The sequence below is a fragment of the Microtus oregoni genome, unplaced genomic scaffold, assembly GCF_018167655.1.
Source record: "Microtus oregoni isolate MIOR12 unplaced genomic scaffold, Mior012 000029F_ref0000214, whole genome shotgun sequence".
Lineage (NCBI taxonomy): Eukaryota > Metazoa > Chordata > Mammalia > Rodentia > Cricetidae > Microtus > Microtus oregoni.
The window spans coordinates 12,441,184-12,462,563 of record NW_024543088.1 but is presented as its reverse complement, the minus strand read 5'-3'; the positions used below and the strand labels follow the sequence as shown (position 1 = coordinate 12,462,563).

Genomic DNA, 21,380 nt, shown 5'->3' with positions numbered 1-21,380 from the left:
TTATATCGACTGTATCTACAGAGGCTGCCGAGGCCTCAAACAGAAGCTATGAGAGCATTAACCTTTCTGGTTTATTCAACTGCCCACGGCTTTAAGAAATTCCTACACAAAACCACCCCTCAGCTTAACAAGGGTTTCTGAGACTATGCCATGGGGCGCTTCAGTTGGCGATCATATCCTAGCCTGGGATTGTAGATGCACAAGACTGTAAATTCACTTCCAACACATTTCCAAAATTCAACGTTTCTTTTCCTTTTTTTTTTTTTTTCGAGAAAGGGTTTCTCTGTAGCTTTGGTTCCTGTCCTGGAACTAGCTCTTGTAGACCAGGCTGGCCTCGAACTCCCAGAGATCCGCCTGCCTCTGCCTCCTGAGTGCTGGGATTAAAGGTGTGCGCCACCACCGCCCGGCTCTTTAAAAAAAAAAGTATTTATTTATTTTTATTAAGTTTGTGTGTGCCCAAGGTGGCCAGAAGAGGGGTTGGATACCCGGGAGCTGGAGTTACAGGCAGTTGTGAGTCACCACGTGGTGCTGGGAACGGAGCACAGGTGCTCTGTGAGAGCAACCTGTGCTCACTGCTGAGCTACCTTTCCAGCCACAGCAATATTTTCGAAGAGCTAACTTCTTACTAGGCTTTCTCCAACTTGGCGCCACCACAGGAAGCGCACAGGACTGGGTAAAGACCTTTCCAGACCTAACCACGAGGCCCCGGGTACTCACTTTTATCCTCATCGTAGGACCCTCCAGAGCTGTTGCTGTATCTTGACTCCAGGCGAGTGTGGGCTCGGATCACATTGCTAAACCTTCAAAAACGAAACACAGCTGTGATATGGCGACATGTCGGAATGTGCTGTTGCCCAAAAGCAGATTCTACAATGTAGTGGCCGGCTTTTTCCTGTGTGTGTGTGTGTGTGTATGTGGCAGGTAGTGGGAGGGAGGGCTTAGTTATAATGTTGCTGCTTTTCTTTTATCTTCCTTCTTCCTCTTCCTCTTTCTTTAGATGGGGTCTCACTGGCCTGGCCTGGAATTCCCCATGTAGACCAGGTTGGCTTTGAACTCACAGGGATCCACCTGCTTCTGCCTCCTGAGTGCTAGGATTGTAGGCCAATGCCACCTGAGTTGGTACGTGTTTCTTACAGGACTATTACAGCCTTTATACCTGAAACATTTCCTTTTTCAGTTGGGAGGGCCAGAGGTCCCCTTCTGCATATCAGCAAAAGCCCAAACCTTGGGAGAATGAGGAAACTTTAGGATAACGTTGTAGTCGGCTGCAAAAGCTAACATCTGTTGTGGAATGAAGGTGAGCATGTGGTTAAATGTCCCTGACAGGAGAGGCTCATCAGGCCGCCAAACCTGCTGAGAGGCTGAGCAAGTAAAGACGTGAAGAATCAGAAACGCACATAGCAGCTACATGAGCAATCTGGGCCTGGGGACCAATTAAAGCTTCCTGCAAAATATTCAGAGAATTTTCAGGAAAGTGATAGTTTGGAGAAAATGTAATCCTATGATTGGAAGGACTTTTCCATCTGCCCCTCTCGCAGATTGTTCAGCTAAGGGAAAAGAGATGGGCTACACTAACGTCCCATGTACTAACGTCACATACACTAATGTCCCATACACTAACGTCCCATGCACTAACGTCACATACACTGACGTCACATACACTAGCATCCCATGCACTAACGTCCCATACACTAATGTCACATACACTGACGTCACATGCACTGACGTCACATGCACCGACGTCACATACACTGACGTCACATACACTGACGTCACATACATTAATGCCACATGCACCGTCTCATTTAATTTGCCTCTCATTTTTGACAGAAGTGTTACTCACTTTACAAATGGGGAAACTGAGACTAAACTACTTGTCTGGTGTCAACCTTAGGGAGGTGACAGTGCAGGGGCACTGTCCATGCCATGATACTTCTGAGTGGGCACCATTTAAGACTGAGTGGTGATGGAGGAGGGTCATCTTTCTATCTGTTGATTTCATTGGTTAAGCAATAAAGAAACTGCTTGGCCCTCATAGGTTAAAACATAGGTGGGTGGAGTAAACAGAACAGAAGGCTGGGAGAAAGAAGCTGAGTCAGGGAGTCGCCATGATTCTCCCACTCCAGGCAGACGCAGGTTAAGATCATTCCTGGTAAGCCAGCTCGTGGCTACAGCAGATTATTAGAAATGGGCTAGTCCAGGTGTGAGAGCTAGCCTAGAAGAGGCTAGATAGAAATGGGCCAAGCGGTGTTTAAAAGAATACAGTTTCCGTGTAATTATTTCTGGTAAAGCTAGCTGTGGGGGTGCCCGGGTGCCCGGGATGCAGCCCACCACTCGTGGTAGCACACACCTTTAATCCCAGCACTTGGGAGGCAGAGGAAGGTGAATCCTTGTGAGTTCGAGGCCAACCTGGTCTACAAGAGCTAGTGCCAGGACAGCTAGGACTGTTATGCAGGGAAACCCTGTCTTGGGAAATCCTGTCTCAACAAAAACCAAAGGGGGAAATGATATAGGTATGAGTAATTTGCATTGGTATGGATTTTAAGGTCAATTTTGTTATATATATATATATATATATATATGTATTTCTGATCTTGATTAAGGTATTGTGATTGTGTAGTTCATTTTTAAAATGTAATGTATAATTAGGAAATATAGGTTGTTGATGGATAATCATAAATAATATTCAAGTTTGTAGTCATGTCACTTAGATTTTCTAGATATATAGAGATATATTTCAGATAGGCATTCTTCATATCTCTCAAAGGCTACAGAATATGGCATTTAAAATATTTTAATAACTTAGGACTTTTCATGACAATGAGACATATCTGCTCCTGGCGGCACCAGTCTACTTCGAGAGGAAGATGGGCATTGAAGAGGATCCTTATGGAGTTTGATAGCCATTTGGGCAAGAAACTGTTCTTGCCTGGACTGTTGCATAAACTGGACAAAGAGAACCCGCAGAGAGAGGACTGCTGAACTTGCCTAAAGGTGAGATGATCTTTCGGGGTTCCTGACTCATGAAAGAGTCTGGGAGACATTCTGCAGGACACAGCAGAAAATGACTGAACTGTCTTTGGAATTTCCTGCTTGATGAAAATGTCTGCTGGATACTATGGGCCTGAAGGCTGAAGATGGATGCCCCAACGGTACAAAAGAACTTTGGGTGATTGTCCAGGCAGCAAGATGTCTTTGTCATTTCTAGAGTTTGAAGTTTCTTATTTCTTGTTTACTTAGGTAGTATTATATCCTTCTGGAGTCTTTGATGGAGTCGAAGAATGAACAGATAGTTATAGTTTTCCTTAGTTATGATAAAAGATAAAATAGATATAAATATTGTAACTGTGATTCTTGCTTAATAACTGTTTTGCTATATGTAATTTTACTATGTTAAGGTTAAAGCCTTTCTTTTTTGTTTAAACAGAAAAAGGGGAAATGATGGAGGAGGGTCATCTTTCTATCTGTTGATTTCATTGGTTAAGCAATAAAGAAACTGCTTGGCCCTCATAGGTTAAAACATAGGTGGGTGGAGTAAACAGAACAGAAGGCTGGGAGAAAGAAGCTGAGTCAGGGAGTCGCCATGATTTTCCCACTCCAGGCAGATGCAGGTTAAGATCATTCCTGGTAAGCCAGCTCGTGGGCTACACAGATTATAAGAAATGGGCTAGTCCAGGTGCGAGAGTTAGCCGAGAAAAGGCTAGATATAATGGGCCAAGTGGTGTTTAAAAGAATACAGTTTTCCGTGTAATTATTTCGGGTAAAGATAGCCGTGCGGGCGGCCGGGTGCTGGGGACGCAGCACGCTGCTCGTATTACTTACAGAGTGGGTGTCTGAGGTGACAAACACCCAAGGGCTCTGACCTGACTGACTATCAGGATATTGCAATGTGCTATTCTCTCTACTCTGAGGCAAGCTAGCCCATAAATATACAGTTATGTGTATGAAAAGAAGTGAGGACCTGAGGACAATAACTCGATTATGTAAGATAATTAGGATGGAGCCTCTATAATTCTGGTGGTTTTATATGAGGAGAGAGAGAAGGAAGGAAAGAGTAAGTAAATGTTCACACATGTTCCTGTTATGATACGATGTAGCCAGTTGGCGCCTATGCCAAAGCCCACACTGTGCTGTTCAGAACACCAGCCCCTACAACTAACCAAACTTCTTTCCTTAGGAGTCAGCCTGCCTCAGGCATTTGCTACAGTAACAAAAGCTGATTGATGCAATGTTCTTGCAGAGAACTTACCTCAAGGCATTTAAGAAACCATGCAGTAATTAGGTTTGAGAGTTCCACATGCCAAATGTCCCCTAATTCCAAATGGTTTGTGCCCACTAGCAGTACAATGCTTAAAAAAAATTCCACAAGGATTCATTTGTTTATTTTATGCAGATGAGTGCTTGTATGTATGCATGTGCATGCAGTACCCGTGAAGGCCAGAAGAGGGCGCTGGATTCCCCGAGACCCAGAGTTACAGATGGTTTGCACTATGATGTGTGTGCTGATGGCAGAATCTGGGTTCTTGAAGAGCAGCTGGTGATTTTAACCACTGAGCCATCTCTCCCGCCTCCAACCAGGGGTTTTTATGATGTCCAAGTGTAAGTGGGACTCAGCCACCAGAACAGTGTCCTCGCTGACTTTGTGAAGGATGTATCTTTAGGGATACATCATACAGGGCTGGAAAGTCAGTCTGTGTTCCTGAGTGTAAAGATGGATTTCAGTTGGTATGCACTTAGGAAACTCCACTAACGTGTGACGCCTTTGCACAGACTCCTGCTGAATGTTAGAACTGACAGTAAGCCAAATACTGCACCGACCTGTCATCAGACTCTTTGAGAATCTTGCTCTCCTCGGGGTCCGGGAAGCTGTCCTGGCCCGCAACTACGGTGTTACTGCTTGAGGTGGTTCCTGCAGAAGGAAAGGAGGCGTCAGAGATGGAGCATTCAGGGGGCAGGTAGTTCAGGAAAGGATTCTCCGTACAACCCCATTCCTGACCGTCTTCTTGTCTTCCATAATCTCAGACATTCTTAGAGACATAAACAACTGTCTCTAAGTCCACAGCACTGAGTTCCAGACATCTGGTTTTCAAACCCAATTCCATCTTCCTCATAAAAACGAGGCTATAACATTCTTAGCAGTCTCTAGCCTCAGGTCATGACCTGAGATAGAGGTGGGTCTCCTGCAGCCACACCAGAATTTCTTCTATCCCTGCCGCTTTAGACAGGGTCTTGCTACACAGCCGAGGCCGACTGTCAATTTATGGCCCACCTTCTTCTGCTTCCCCAACACTGGGGTTACAGGCAGGCACCTCCCTAGCTTGCTCTCTTAGTGTTGCTGGGTCCAGGAATTTTTATAAAAGGAAAACTAAGTAGGATTCTGATTCCTAGGCTAGTGTCTTTCTGAAAAAAAAAAAACAAACCCAAACACCTCCCTATGAAGTAGGAGAAAGAGAGCACAAGAGAGTAGGAGCTGACTGGGCTGAAGACGGGTTCAGGGTGAAGTAAAGGGAAGGGAAGCTTCAGGACAGTGAAGGAAGTAGTATGTGTTTCATGAAACGAACAGATACTAACTGACTGAAGGCTATAAAACACTGTGAGAATCTGTTATTCAGAATTCACAGGATCAGGGACGTTTCTGATTTCAGATATTTTGGATTGTGGGATTTTGGGGTATGTATGATGAAACTGACTTAGTGCCCAGATGCAAATCTAAGCATGAAAGTCAATTCTGTTTTATGTATCCATTGTTACACAGTGGCTAAAGGTAATTTCATATAATGTTTTTAACAATGAGAAAGTTGGGGCAGGAGAAATGACTCAGTAATTAAGAACACCTTCTGATTTTGCAGAGGACCTGGGTTTGGCTCCCAGCACCCACATGGCAGCTCACAACCATCTGCAATTTCAGTCCAGGATCTGATGCCCTCTTCTGGCCTCCAAGGGCACTGCATGCACATGGTGCACATACACATATGCAGACAATATGAGCAAAATAAAAATAAATAAATCTTTAAAAACGAGTAAAGTGTGTACACATTGAGCTTTTATATTGGGTTGTCATGCCAGTACTCAAAAAGTTTCAGAGTTTTGAGCACTTTGGGTTTCGTGGACTATTCTAGGCAACCCTGGGAGAAGCCTAGCAAAGGGAATCCATTAAGGTATGTAGAAAGTTCAGACCTGAGATTCCTCAGTGACTGCAGCATCCTGGTTGGGCTCTATCTAAAATGAAATAAGTTCTGTGGTAGGAATGCCACTGGTTCATGATTATTCTTACCCAGTCAAGTGTTAATCCAATTACAATGTGCTGAGGGTCCACCTCTTAAAGGAATACATTCCCAGGAAAAAGGACAGTGAGACCTGCTCAAACCTGTTGAGTGCACTGCATGACAAGGTGAGTGCCCAGGAGGCCTGCCCTTACCTGAAGCAGCTGCTGAGGCTTTGCTGCTGGCCGTGAAGCGATAGAAAGGAGGATTGTCGCAGTGCTGGACGATGGGGTTCACTGGCTCTGTCTGCTGCAGCTCAAAGAGCAGCTCTTCCATAGTCTGGATGGTGTTGTTCCGGCACAGGTAGATCGCCACCTTCTTAATCTTAGAAGAAGAAGACAAAAGGAAGATGTAGTTCCTGTCAGAGCTTTGGGCTGGAAACTCACTCACCTTGGAACACACTGTCATTGGGCACTGTCAGTCAGACAGCGAACCTTTGCCATCTTTGGATGATCTCAGTGCTGGGGACAAAACCGTACCACACAGGTATGGTGGCATTTCAAATGTATTTAATAAATAAAGACCGCCTGAAGATCTGAGAGGAAAACAGTCCCACTGGTTAGCCCTACAGACCAGATCATGGTAGCACAGACCTTTAATCCCAGGAGCTACAATGACACACACCTTTAATCCTAGTAGCTATCCTAGAAATGGGGTTGTGCATGCCTTTGATCCCAGCCTTAGAGAGGAATATAAGATGGGGTGAGAGCTCTCAGATGCAGTCTCTTTCTGAGATTCCAGGAGGCAGGATGGCCATTTTCAGACTGAGGTTGAGAAAAGAGCCAGTGGCTGACTGTTTTGCTTTTTGGATCTTCAGGCTGAACCCCAATTTTCGACCCTGAGATTTTATTAATTGTGCTTTACACAGGTACCTTCTTCAGTGGCTCAATTAAAAAAATTACTCTTAGGGTAAATTGAGTCAATTAAAGCTAAAAACATTGCAAGATTTTTACTGGAAGCTACTGTATAAGTTACTTATATGTCAAAAATGATTTTCCTGTATCCACTCTGGGAAAATGACAGCTATTTTTTTAAACTGAAAAAATAAAATAATAAAAAAAATAAAACAGTCTCCTTCTATGGTGGTTTGGATGAGAACCATAGTCTCGTATGTTTGAATATTTGATCCCCAGTTGGCAGAACTGTTTAAGAGGGATTAGGAGGTGTGGTCTTGTTGGAGAAGGTGTGTCACAAGGGGTGGGCTTTCAAAAGCCCAAGCCAGGCCCAGCATCTCTTTCCTTTTCTTCCTGCTGCCTATGGATCAGGTTGTAAAGCTCTCAGCTGCTGCTCCAGCGCCATGCCTGCCTGCTTTCTGCCACCACGATCATGGACTAACCTTCTGATACTGTAAGCAAACCCCCAATTAAATGCTTTCTATTGTAAGAGTTGCCCTGGTCATGCTGTCTCTTCACAGTCATAGAACAGTAACCAGGATACCTCCTATCTCCTTTGTCACTAGAAACGGGTTTTCACTGTCTGCGAAGTCTTGGGTTTCCCCTACCCTACCCCCCATTGGATAGGGTTTCTCTGTGTAGTCCTGGCTGTCCTGAAACTATGTAGATCAGGCTGGCCTCAAACTCACAGAGATCTATCTGCCTCTGCCTCCCGAGTGCTGGGATTAAAGGTGTGTGCCACCACCACCCAGCAAAGTCTTAGGGTTTAAAAACAACATATTAATGTGTCATATAAGTGCAAGCCCCAGTGTCTAACCCTGCAATCATATACTGAGGCATACGGCATATGCTCACAAGAACATACAGAGAAGCCAAGTGAGTCTGTGTTAGAAACTGCTGCCATCCTCAAGTAAAAACAGAATATGCCGTAAAGATAGCCTGCTTTGTTTTCTTTCCTATCTATCACCTACTTTTGGAAAGAAAAATCTAGTTGGGGCTGGAGAGATGGCTCATTGTTTAAGACCACTGGCTGCTCCACGAAAGACCAGAGTTCAATTCCCAGCACTGACCTAGTGGCGCACAACCATCTGTGACTCCAGTTCTAGGGGATTGAGTGCCCTCTTCTGGCCTCCATGGGTACTGCATGCATACTGTGCGTGTACACACATGTAGGTAAATTATCATCCATGTAAAATAAAAATAAATAAATCATAAAAAAGAAGAAGAAAAGAAACCCCCAGGTCTGTTGTCTTTTTATTTCATTCCAGTAATGTCAAGATGCAAACCAGAAACATTTTTTTTTGTGTGTTAGTAATGATGTGATCTTTTGCATTCTGCCTCATTCATATTGGTGTTGTTTGTAGAGGAAGCTTTGGTAACTTCAGAAAAATAATCCTCAATTCACCGGTGTCAGTGTCCTGTAATGTAATCCAAGGGGTGACAGGTGCCTCTGACAGTAGCACATGAAGGCTGTGCTATGGAAAGGTAGCAATGCTTTTGTTCATCACCTGGATGAGATCTCAGGGAATGTGCAGGATTTGAAAACCAGACCTCTGTTGTAGTGGGAGCCAAGAGTCTGGGCTACAAATGGCAGGGGGACCCCAGCAGGAAATAGCACTCCTGGATGCTTGGATGTCACTTACATAAGGCAGGAGGACGGTGTCGCTGCTGACCCCACACAGACTGATAAGGAACTGCAGTGTGATCCTCAGGTTGTTGCTCCATTTCTCGTTGTTGGCCAGCGCATTCCAAGCGTTTTCCATTTCTGGTCCTGGGACTTCATCGCCGTACTAACACAAACAAGAGAAAAGGCAGCCCGCGTGAGCGTGGGCAGAACGGAAGTTGGTTTGAAGGTTATGACTGGTTAAAGTCATGAGGAGGGGAAAACGAACATTTGATAGAAAAATGCCATTAATGAGTGGAGAGCAATTCACAATATAGAGATCAGTTATACGAAGTACCTATAGAAGCACTTTTAAAAAAATTATAGGCCAACATGTGATCCCTCTCTCTCTCTCTCTCTCTCTCTCTCTCTCTCTCTCTTTTGCCTCACAATCCTCACATTGTTTAGTTACGGTGCTTGGCATCTGAATCCTGGGCTCTTTGCATAAAATACAAGAGGTCTACACCCCTAGTTCTCATCATAACCATTTTTTTAATTAAAAATTTTTTTGAGACAGCTTTGTGTGTGTGTGTGTGTGTGTGTGTGTGTGTGTGTGTGTGTGTGTGTGTAAAACAGCTCTGGCTGTCCTGTTGACCAGACTAGCCTCGAACCTACAGAGATCTACCTGCCTCTACCTCCCAAGTGCTGGGATAAAAAGTGTGCACCACTACTCCGCTCCCTTTTGTGCTTTTGTCTTTTGTTTTTCAAGACAGGGTTTCTCTGGGCAGTCTTGGCTATCCTAGAACTTGCTCTGCAGATCAGACTGGCCTCGAACTCCTAGAGATTCTCCTACCTCTGCCTCCCGAGTGCTGCGATTAAAGGTGTGCGCCACTGCTTGGCTTCCATAGCCATTTTTCAAATGCACCAAACACATTATTTTCATTTTCTTATTTTTTAAAGTAAATTATGAAGGCTGGGTTTCCCAGCTCCTCTGAGCCCACACCTACCTACTTACATAACCATTACTAACTCAGAAAATTATCAGACCACATGCACACCTAGAAAATAGGAAGAGAATCCAGGTCTTCTGTGAGAGCAGCTGAATCAGAAATGTGTCACAGTGAATACAGTATTATCTTTCTTTATTAAATACTGGGGGAGGGGGGGAAGGAAGTTTATTCTGGCAATATCATGAACATCTTTTTCTTTTTTTTTAAACAGGGTCTCGGTAGCCCAGGCTGGCCTCATCTCACTATGTAGCTGAGGATGGCCTTGACTTCTAGACTCTCCATATCTGGCCCTGTAAATATTTTTAAGTAGAGAGTTTGGTGGCATTCAGTGCACTAGTGCACCCATCTCCTCCACTCAGCTCCCCTGTCCCTTTGTCGGGTTTGAGGCAAAGGTTCTGTGAGGCCCGGGCTTCGCTACTGTGAAACCACACTATTAGCGTTACCTTGGCTGTCATGTACATGAGGTTGTTCAGGACCAGTGAAGTGGCTTCTGGAGAGCCCCAGCCGTTCCCTTTCAGTCCGTGAGAGGCGGTCACTTCTCCTTCCCGGTCCTTGACCTCCTCCTCAGGGCTGCTGGGACTTGACCCTGGGAGGAGGAGTCTGCTGTCCACCAGTTCAATATTGTGTAGCCATGGCAACAGGTAGGTGAGCATGATCTGCCGCCCGTTTGGGTGCGTTGTGGGGAATCGCTGGCTCACCTCTGAAGAGATAGGGCGAAGGAGAGCTACAGGTTAATCTCCAAATCAAGCTCAACAGGGACACCAATTTATTGATTCAACAGCAGTTTGCATTTACTAAAAGGACCACCATATAGCATAGCTATGCAGGACTGCAAAATCACAAAAGTAAGGGCCATCCTTGATGCCCTGTGTACCGGAAAGTGTCTTAGGGGCGGGGTGGGCTCTTGAGCATGGGCAGAGCTGAAGGCCTTGCAAATTCAAACACAGTTCATAGAAAAGAGTGTACAGAATAAGGACCTGGGGGTCAGCGGGCCATGTGGCAAATCTTACTCCTGCCACATAATAGCCGCATGGGCAACTATGTGACTCAGACACTTCAGTGACCTCTTGGTTTGTCCATCTGTTGGTCAGGAAAATAAGAGCAATCCCCTATGCTTGGGTCTCACACTGCACAGCTGTTAGGGATGGAGACACCAGCAGCCTGCAGGGCAGACTCAGCACCCAGCACCAGTCTCCTAGCAGCACCAGCAGCCTGCAGGGCAGACTCAGCACCCAGCACCAGTCTCTCTTAGCAGCATCAGCATCCTGCAGGGCAGACTCAGCGATAAATCCCTTGGCTGTTCCCAATAGAAACTTTAACTGCGTTCCCCCTTTCCCTAAACTCAAAGTCCCAATCAGATGGTGCTAAGCTGTTGGGCTTTTACGTAGGTCAATGCAAATTAAGTAATTTGCAAATAATGCAAATTTAACTAATTTTTCTTTTTAAAACAACGACATTTCTTTTTATTACATTTGTTTCTTTGCTTGATTTATTTTTACGAATATGAATTGTTAGCTTGCACGTATGTATGTGTGTGCATCACATGCATTACTGGTGTCCACACAGCTTACCATAGAGGTTAGAAGAGGGCATTGGATTTGGTCCTCTGCAAGAACAGTCAGTGCTTTTAACCATCTCTCCAGCCCCTCTAATTTCTGCTTACTGTGTGTGTGTAGGGGGTGTCTATGCCATGGTACACAGGTGGGCTGGCTGAAACTGATTCTCTCCCTCTATCACACGGGGCTCAGGAATCAAACTGGCCAGCAGACTCGGGACCTGCACCAGCAGTGCCATCTGGCTGGCCCCCAGAGTATTTAACTTAGAGATCACATATTACAACTCATACGCTCTGGCTAGGATGATAGACACTTGCATCTTACTGCGTCAGAACATCCACTAATCCCACTGGCTGAGTATTCGTTAGAGCAAGCCGCTGAATCTGACAGGATGAAAACGGGCAAGACTTCTCAGGAGTGTGGTGAGCTCTAAATACACGTTTATATGAGCAACAAAAGGGACCCGTGTGTGTGGTCAATATTATATGTATGTATATATTAATATATATGTAATAAGAGGTCATACTAATGTATAAAATTCTCAAAAAAATTTTTTGAAACAAATAAAAAAAAGAGTAAGGTTCCTGAGCTTGGGGAAGGTGCTCTGTGACAAATTATACTGACGAATAACCCAGGGGCAAGAGAGAAAATGACAGGTCACAGAAGGTGACGAGGTGAGGATCTGGTTACAAAAATACAGTTTTATTATAGAAGAGCTGTTTATGCTCCATAGGAAAGACCTGTACGAGACAGAGACAGAGAGAGAGAGAGAGAGAGAGAGAGAGAGAGAGAGAGAGAGAGAGAAGGAGAGAGAAAGGGAGAGAGAGGGAGGTGGGAAAGAGAGGGAGAGAGAAGTAGGTGGGAGAGAGAGGAAGAGAGGGTGGTGGGAGAGAGGTAGGTGGGAGAGAGAGAGGATGAGAGGGAGAGAGAGGAAGGGAGGGAGAGGGAGGTGGGAGGGAGAGAGGGGAAGAGAGAGTGAGAGGGAGAAAGAGGGAGGGAGAGAGAGGGAAGGGGAGAGAGGCGGGACATTAAACAAGCCTATTTTTAAACAATGGCATGAAAACAAATGGACTTTGTAGCAATGACCAGCTTCTAACACGTGACACGAACTCATTTATTGTGTTCATTGCATTCTGTGTGCCGGACATGAGGGCCAAGAAGTGGGGATTCGGCCAGAGGCGTCAGACAGATAGACACCTCGGGTTGTGGAGGTGTTTCTGAAGAGAAAGAACGATGCCACAGATATTGAGTCAACTCTCTGGGAAATACAGAAGTCAAACAAAACGTGAGAGGGTGTTGGGGTGTGTGTGCACATTTTCAGATTCTTCGGGCAGGACCCAAACAACTTGTCCAGCTGCTTCTAAGAGATTAGGTCCCCCGAAGTCTCACCACAGGGTCTGTAACAGCGTGGGCAGTTCAGGAATCCACTAGGTCCTGTTAATGTTTCACTGTCTTTTCCAAACATCATAAATCAAGAGTGGGGATGGCTTAGAGGAATGTGAATTTCATTCTCGGGGCTTTGCTGCCTGTCAGGCAAGATCTATCCCCCTCCCCAGCTGTCAGTTGTCCCCACTTTATCAGCTCCCCTTCTCAGCTAATAAATTGGCTTTAGTCTTGCTCTTCCAAACAAGCTTGGGACTGCGGCTGCTCTCATCCCAGCCAGGCCACCTCCCTCTGGAACCCACAGAGCTGCTCTCCTTGGAGGCTGGGCATCGCCCTCCCCTCGGAACCCTAGGTTTCCATGAAGAAATCTGTCCCCCAGGGAATGGCCTCCATATCCCCGGAACACTGCTCCATTGTCCCTTCCCCGCGTTCAGACTGTGTGGTGCGTGTGGAGGGCTTTTCTTCCCGTCCACGCTCCGACCTTCCATGCCCTGCCTCAACCGTTCTCTTCCTCTCCGTGTGAGGTGGCCTTCTGCGTCCAGGACTATTTCTTCTGTGGAGGCCTGCTCCAGCATCCCAGGCCAGCTCTCCAAGGACGCTTTGCCCTACACTCCTGCTCTCCCTGGGGTGGCCTGTTTGTCCCCTCCATCAGTCTCCCAGGCAGCAAGCACCAGACACTTCACGTGTCTGTGAACCTCTGGCTTCAGCCTCCATATTTCTGCTTTCCCTGGGCTATTAGGTCAGACCCTTACAACACAACCATTTCCTCCTTGAGTTACAGCCACCCTTCCCAGCCAGTCCCTCTCTAGACTGACGTGCTCAAGCACCTTCCACTCTTTCCACAGGCATGATGGCCGTCCCTCTTCCTCTTTAAACACGGCAGGCTTTCTCTCTTCTCTCTCTCTCTTCTCCCTCTCTCCTTTCTATCTTCCTTTCCTTTTTTCTTTCTTTTGTATTTCAAGTTTCTTATTTAATAACACCATGCAACAGAAACTTGACCATCCTGGCTTATTTTCTCATACTGAAACTTAAGAGGACCTCTGACCCTGGAAATAGCTACAGCGCTATGTCAGCTACTACAGCCTCCATTCTGTTGCTCTTAGCTTTTTTTTTTCTTTAAAAGTTTTTAAATTTAAATATATTTTATCATACTCTTCCCCACACCCAAGTCCTTCCAGATCCTCTCCCCCTCCCTATCCACTTTTAAATTCTTTCTCAAAAAACAAACAAACCAAAAAAAAAAAAAAATCCAATACAACAATCCCCCAAACCAAGAAAACAAAATAAAAGCACACCCTCTTCAGCCCCCCAAAACAAAACACCAAACCATAACTAACTAATAAAAGCACACAAATAACCCTGTGGAGTCCACTAGATGTTGCTCAACTACCCCTGAGCATGTATCTGACCTGGAGCGATAGATGTACCCAGTGTATTGGAGAAAACTGATTTCCTCTCTCAGCAGGTACAAGTGACATTCAGTGTTAACCTTTACCCTAGTGGCTAGTTTATATTCATTCATTCATTCATTCATTCATTCATTTTTTTTTAAAAAAAGTAACAAAATAAAATATAATAGTATAAAACAAAATCTGTTACACTGAAGTTGGACAAGACAAACCAACAGAAGGAAAAGAAGCCAAGAGAAGGCACAAGAATCAGAAACCCACTTTGTTGGCACACTCAGGAGTCTCATAACAATAAGGGAATCTAATAGAGGAGAAATTTCCTAAGATATATACATATCTGAAGGCAATATGAAAAATAGCCAAATAATCGGGGGGACAGAGTCCCAGTTGGCCATCTCTTTCACCAAATAAAACTTTCAGTATTGGGATCAGGTTACATCTAATTGAGTTGCTGGCCAAAGGGATTCTATGGTCAACAACCCAGGCTGTTGCCAAGACTACAGGTTGCTCTCCACAAACTGACAGCAGGGTCCCACTGCTGAAGCCAACAGCTGCACAACTCATTGAAGACGGAGATGTAGAGCCAGCACCTACACAGAGCTGCCGCCCCTGCGTTCCAGCATCTTTGGTACAGAGACATACTCTGCACACCAATAAAAGGAAAACAAACACCAAGCAAGCCACAACCCTTTATCCACAACGGTGTCCTGGCTGTAAGATAGGCTAGGACAATGGTGGTACAAAATGTGTAGGAGGGGAGTAACCAACCAATATCCGATTTGCTCTAGGTCCACACTCCATGAGACGGACCCCATCCCCAACACTCTTGGGTTACCAAGAACCTGATACTAGAGAATCCAGAGACCGAGAGTAAAATCAAATAATACTGATCTAAAGAAAGAAAGGGAAAAATCGTACTGATAAAGTAACTCTTAACGATATTCTGATAGCTCATTAATGACATACTCATAGATCAGTGGCTTACTGAACCATCTCGGAGAAGCATTCTCCTTTGGCAAATAGGAACACAGACACACACAGCCAGACATATGCAGAGAGTGAGAGACCTTGGAAGACTCAGCCCTAAATGGGAGGGGTGTCTCCATCAAATACCTCCCCTCAGAGCTCAGGGAACCCTGTAGAGAATGAGGCAGAAAGAGTTAGGAGCCACAGTGGATGGAAGACGCCAGGAAAACAAGGCCCTAGGTGCTTATCTCTTACAAACAAAGCTTGCCTGAAGATCAGAGGGTGGAGCTAGCTACTAGCTAAACATAGAGGTCTGGAGGTATGTACAGAAAGACAGGAAGTGATACGGCTGGGCGGAGAGATGAAGTGATAGGCGGGAGGAAACAGGAACTCTCTCTTTTGGGCTGGGGAGTTGAGTAGGTAAGGTTGCAGAGTTTGACTCCTTCGTCTCTCCGATCTCTCAGCATTTCCCCCTCTATCTGACTCTGGGCTTTTACTATTGAGACCTGTTAGAACTCCGCTACAGCTCTCAACACGAGCAAAGCTCCCATGAACTCACAGAGGCTGAAGCGGCATGTACAGGGCCCGCGCAGTTCTGCATCAGGTCCCCGACTATAGATTGTGGCTTCCAGTGTAGTGATTCTGTGGGATTCGTCAGTGGGTTGCAAAGCCCTAGCAGCTTTCTGAGATGCCAAGTTCCTCACAGGCTTTGAAATGGGTCGTGAGCACATGGCCGTCTCAGTTGTCACTCACACTGCCCTCTGGATAACTTCCCAGTACACAGTGCTGGTCTATTCCTTTACAGCAGAGGTTTTCCACCCTCCTAATACTGTGACCCTTTAATCTCTAAATATTACTTACTTAATTGGTGATGATGTTAGCTATCAAATAGACTTATTATCCTCACGTTGTGGCGATTCCCCAACCATAAAATTACTTCCATTGCTACTTCACAACCTAAACTTTGCTACCGTTATGAATCATAATATAAATATCTGTGTTTTCTGATGATCTTAGGCAACCCATGAAAAGGTCATTCAACCTCCAAAGGGGTCACAACCCCCAGGCTGAGAACCACTGCTCTAAACCAAGTCATGTGCTATCCCCTTCTCTGCGGTTTCCATCACCTGTCTGTCTGCCTGGTAACTTTCTTCACTCCAGCTGCAGCTCAGACATCAGCCTGTCAGGTCAGGCTTTCCCCGTTCTTCTGGTTCAATGAACCAGATACAAGCAATGCACGCGAATGTCCAACAGAGAGCTCAGCACACCTTAGGCACCCGAGAAATGCGAGCCGTTGTGATCACCAATTAATTTTAGGGCAGTTGCGCAGAGACATGTGAGTGGGAGGCGCCACCCAGCTGTGGCTGAAGAACTGCAGGGCAGAGGACAGATCAGGGAAGGGTGGGCAGAGGCAGGGGTGGCTGAGGAGAGATGGGGCTAAGGCACTGGGGGTGCTGTGGAAGGTGAGGTTCATTCTTTTTTTTTTAAATTTTATTTATTTATTATGTATACAACATTCTGCCTCCTTGTAAGCCCACACGCCAGAGGAGGGCACCAGATCTCATCACAGATGGTCGTGAGCCACCATGTGGTTGCTGGGAAACGAGCTCAGGACCTCTGGAAGAGCAGCCAGTGCTCCCACCCTCTGAGCCATCTCTCCAGCCCGGTGAGGTGCATTCTGGGACAGTCTCCCTCCTGGCAAGGTGCCCCATGAACTTTGGTGGGCAGAGCACTTTTTGAGACCCACTTCTCATAAAAGTTATTTGTGACGATGGCTGAGGAGACAAGTTATATATGTGACATCACTATGATAAATATAATAAGTCTATGTGATATCTAACATCATCACCAATTAAGTAAGTAATTTAGAGAGATTTTAAGTGTATTGTCCATATAATAGGATTTCTTTGGGATATACATACATACTATACACATAGACACACACACACATATATATACATACATACACACTATACACACATACACATGGAAAAATGATTATTGACCTAAGAACCTTGAATTTGTCAGGTACATGTTCATACTATACACATAGACACACACACACATATATATACATACATACACACTATACACACATACACATGGAAATATGATTATTGACCTAAGAACCTTGAATTTGTCAGGTACATGTTTATACTTTTGCTTTACCTAATCACTTATTTTTAAACATTTAAAAATATTCTTGAGGGGGTGGAGAGAAGGCTCAGTGTTTACGCACACTGGCTGCTCTTCCAAAGGACTTGGGTTTATGTCCCAGCACCCACAGGGCAGCTCATAACTATTTGTAACTCCAGTCCCAGAGGATCCGATGCCCTCTTCTGGCCTCCATCAGCATGACATTCACATGGTGCACAATCAGGCAAAATACCCACACACAAAATAAAAAGCTTAAAAATATTTCTCAAGTTTGCTTTCTTATGTAACTAGACTTAGTCCTTAGCACTGCTGTCTGCCACTAAAACTGCCACAGACTCCAAAAAAGGAATAGAGACTTGGTGACATACGTCACTGCTGACGGCTGCAGGGTACCTGAGAAAAGGGGAAGAGTGAGCTCAGGGTACATCCGGGCCAGTTCACAGGACAGGAGGGCTAGCGACACACTGTAGAGAGGTGGCAACGGCCCATGCGTTCCATACAGAATACTGCCAGGTCTTTGCTCGGCAACTTTCTTGGAGTGCACAAAAAGCTTTGCTTCAAGGATCTGTGAGGAGGTAAGAGACAAGCTTATTTCAGGAGCATTTGCATTTGACCAGAATTGTTGCCGCCATGACAAGGACAGAGTCAGCTAACTGCTGTGCCAGGAGAGCACCGGGTGGGTGCTTCCTTGCTCTTCACACAGCACACAGAAACAAATGAACACATTCTGAGCTAAGGACGGAACTGTGGCTCAGGGGTGAACATGATACATGCCTGCATGAGCTGCATGGAGACTTCGTAAATCTCTCTGTTGGTGTCAGAGGCCTTGAAGAGAACAAGGTTCAGCAGGGTCACTATGTCGAAGGGATAGTTCCTGGGGAAATAGTAAAACACACGGCATAGCTATAAGACAGCTTGGCTGGTAAGCTGGATAGACCATCTCCTCTCAAAAGTCTAGAGTGGCGCATGCCTTTCATCCCAGAACTTGGGAAGCAGAGGCAGGTGGATCTCTGTGAGTTCGAGGCCAGCCTAGTCTGCAGAGTGAGTTCCAGGACAGCCAGAGCTGTTACACAGAGAAACTCTATCTCAGAAAACAAAACAAAACAAAACAACAACAACAACAAAGTCTAGGGTGGTGCACTGACCTGAGTGTCAGTTGACTGACACTGCCTGTCTTTTTTGGAAAGAATCATGTATTTATGTATTATTCCGTGTATCTGAGTGTTCGTATGTGCATCATATTCACGCAGGTGCCCGAGGAGCTCGGAAGCATGGATCACTTGGAGCCGGAGATGCAGAAGGTTGTGACCTCCATGATGTGGGTGCTGTGTGCTGAACTCTATTGTCTGCAACAGCAGTTCCTGCTCTTAACTCTGGAGGCATCGCTCCAGTCCTTATGTGAAGATTTTTGTGTTCTATAGTCTCTCCACTTTCCTAAATCATAAGCTTTCTCTTAGTAGAGTTTGTATATAAGCCGGGGAGTTTAATCTAGCTATGACATTGTTACACCTATCGTAGGGCCAAACAGCTTCATGAATTCACCTGTTATATAATAAGGACGGTGGTTTTAGAAGCATAATCTTTGGGTTGGGGTGTGCCTCAGTGGTGAAGGGCAGTTTTAGCATGAGACCCGGGGTGCAAATCAGGACATTTTCAAATAAATGTAATATTCAGACCCTTAGGACCCACTCCTCCTTCCCGTGTTCTTTCTGAAGTTTTGAGTAGAGGGGATTTAAACGGTTCTCTTTCCTGACTCTCGGGCTCACAGTTAACACGATCAGGATACTTGTATACGTGCCTTTAATTCCTTCGTGGTATCATCTTTATTCTTTTCAAATTCTAATCTCACGCTTCACTGTGAGACACTGTGAGAACTGTCTCCGGGTCAAACAGAATTAGCAATAGCGTGGAAACTTAGAGCAGGTGGCTTGTCTGTGAAGGACCCAGAAGCCATTCTGGGCTCTCCTAGGATTCACTCTAAAGACTGAATCACCCAACAGGCCGCTGTTCCTCACATCCTGGTGAGCAAGCATCACCACGACTGCCACTAACCACTAATCAGGAGAACTCATACCTGTTTCCACACACAGTTGCTATGGCTTTGAAGCAGCCGGACGCAAGCTGGTAGGAGCCTGTGTAACACCGGTCGATGGCCCAATTAAAAAGGTTTATTTGGTCAGGATTAAGTTCCAGAAGCAAGATGACAACTTCACAGCCAAGCTGATGAACCTGGGGACACGGAACAAATCAGTTCTTCCTAGTTCATAAGAAAATATTCTAGCGAAATACATGTGATGGAATGTAGTTCATATAAGTGGACAGAAAGCAAAGGGAGAGCACTGGCTTGGGTTGAACTTGATACCACATACTCTTCCTTAAGGGGGGTCAATGGAGTGATGCCTACAGGGACACAGATTCCCCCGGACTCTGAGGAGGTAACACAGCCTGCCACGACGGAGGCTCCGTTCCCCTCAGAAAGTAATGCTGCCTGCCTCTTTCTGAAGTCATCCACTCTTGGCAGTTGCGATGAGGTCAAAATGGAAGGGCCTGGCTTCTGTATTTGTTATATCAATAGTGCGAGTATGAAATGCCCCACAGGCTCATGTCTTGAATGCCTGATGCCCAGCTGAGGTCTGTCTTGGCTATGGAGCTTTTAGGAGGTGGGCCTGGCAGGCAGAAGTGTCTCCAGGGGTGGGTCTCTGTCTAGCTCTCTCTGCCTGCTTCCAGGCCAACATCGCATGGACAGTCTTAGTGCTCTACCCCCGCAGGGTCACTCTGATGGCCATGCCCTCCACACTAGGATGGACTATGATCAGTTTTTCCTCCTTTCAATTGTTTCTGTTAGGTATTTTGTCAATGGAACGGAAGTTACTAATGCAATGTTCATTATTATCAAAAATTTCCCCTAGTTAATGTTTTTTCTATTCTTTTTCTGACTTGGTTATTTCTTTTACTATCTTCTTATGATAAACGGGTCACAGTGTATATTTTCCCTCCAATATACACTTATATTTTTAATGCATTTCCTTTTAAGCAAGGCTTTCTGTGCAAATCATATTAACTTAATATTTCCATTATGCTTCACTTAATGATGATTTCCAGTTAGCATTGTTATTTGCTCTACTGGCTATCTGGAAGCATATATATATATTTCTAAAAGATTAACTTTTAATTATACGCATGCACACGTGTGTTTGTGTGTGCATATGTGTATGCATGTGTGTGTCTGTCTGTCTGTATGTTTGTGTGCGTGCATCTGAGGGATGGAGGAGGCCGGAAGAGGGCACTGGAAACCCTGGAGCAGGTGTCCCAGGTGCTGGTGAACTGTCCAGCGTGGGTGGTGGGAACTTGGTTCAGGTCCTCTGCAGGAGCAGCCAGCATGCTCCATTGTCGAGCCTTATCTCTCCAGCTTCCAGGGAAGAATATTTTAATTATATTTAAATACTCATTACTAGTTTAATGATACTGAGAATAAAGGACGTAGTTTGTATTAAAATATGCGGGCTGTTACGAGACTCCACGTTATGATTCAGTTTGTGGTCAGTTTGGGTAAATGACGCTGTCCTTTGGGGCCTGGCACATCACAGCACAGTGCACCTAAGTACATATCTGAACAGGAGTAGCCGTGGGGGAAAGGTAGGGCGGAGAAAAGCAAGGGATTTCTGACTCAATACTTACTCGTAAATCTTGACAAGCCAGGATATTGTCAAGCCACTTATACAGGTAGCCATCCGGGGAGAGGCCGACATTGTCAAAAACAGGGCCGCAGCACAGCACGGCCGACATTGCCTGGAATTAGAAATGGTGGAACCTGGAGCAGCAGTAAAGCTAGGATCCCTCTGACCTTAAAAAACACGATGGGCAAATCTGGGTGCGGCTTTTATTCTATTTTTTTTTTTTTTTTTTTTTTTTGGTTTTTCGAGACAGGGTTTCTCTGTGGCTTTGGAGCCTAACCTGGAACTAGCTTTGTAGACCAGGCTGGTCTCAAACTCACAGAGATCCACCTGCCTCTGCCTCCCGAGTGCTTGGATTAAAGGTGTGCGCCACCATCGCCCAGCTTTATTCTATCTTAGAAACAGTCTCACTAGATAGCTCGGGTTAGGCTTGAACTTGCAACCCTCTTGCCTCAACTGCCTGAAC

The 21,380-nt window shown here is 45.4% G+C and overlaps 1 protein-coding gene across 6 annotated transcripts in view; it reads right to left on the bottom strand.

The window, feature by feature from the left end:
• Fry (FRY microtubule binding protein) overlaps positions 1–21,380 on the bottom strand; it is a 388,874-nt gene that overhangs the window by 71,525 nt on the left and 295,969 nt on the right. For all 6 annotated transcript variants that reach the window (XM_041677848.1, XM_041677844.1, XM_041677843.1 and 3 more), the window contains 9 exons: positions 20,919–21,029; positions 19,315–19,469; positions 18,015–18,114; positions 17,634–17,805; positions 10,213–10,469; positions 8,800–8,946; positions 6,419–6,587; positions 4,819–4,909; positions 718–800 (listed from right to left, as the gene is read on the bottom strand). In XM_041677848.1, the coding sequence (XP_041533782.1) occupies positions 718–800; positions 4,819–4,909; positions 6,419–6,587; positions 8,800–8,946; positions 10,213–10,469; positions 17,634–17,805; positions 18,015–18,114; positions 19,315–19,469; positions 20,919–21,029 (1,285 nt within the window). The remainder of the gene's footprint in view (positions 1–717; positions 801–4,818; positions 4,910–6,418; positions 6,588–8,799; positions 8,947–10,212; positions 10,470–17,633; positions 17,806–18,014; positions 18,115–19,314; positions 19,470–20,918; positions 21,030–21,380) is intronic.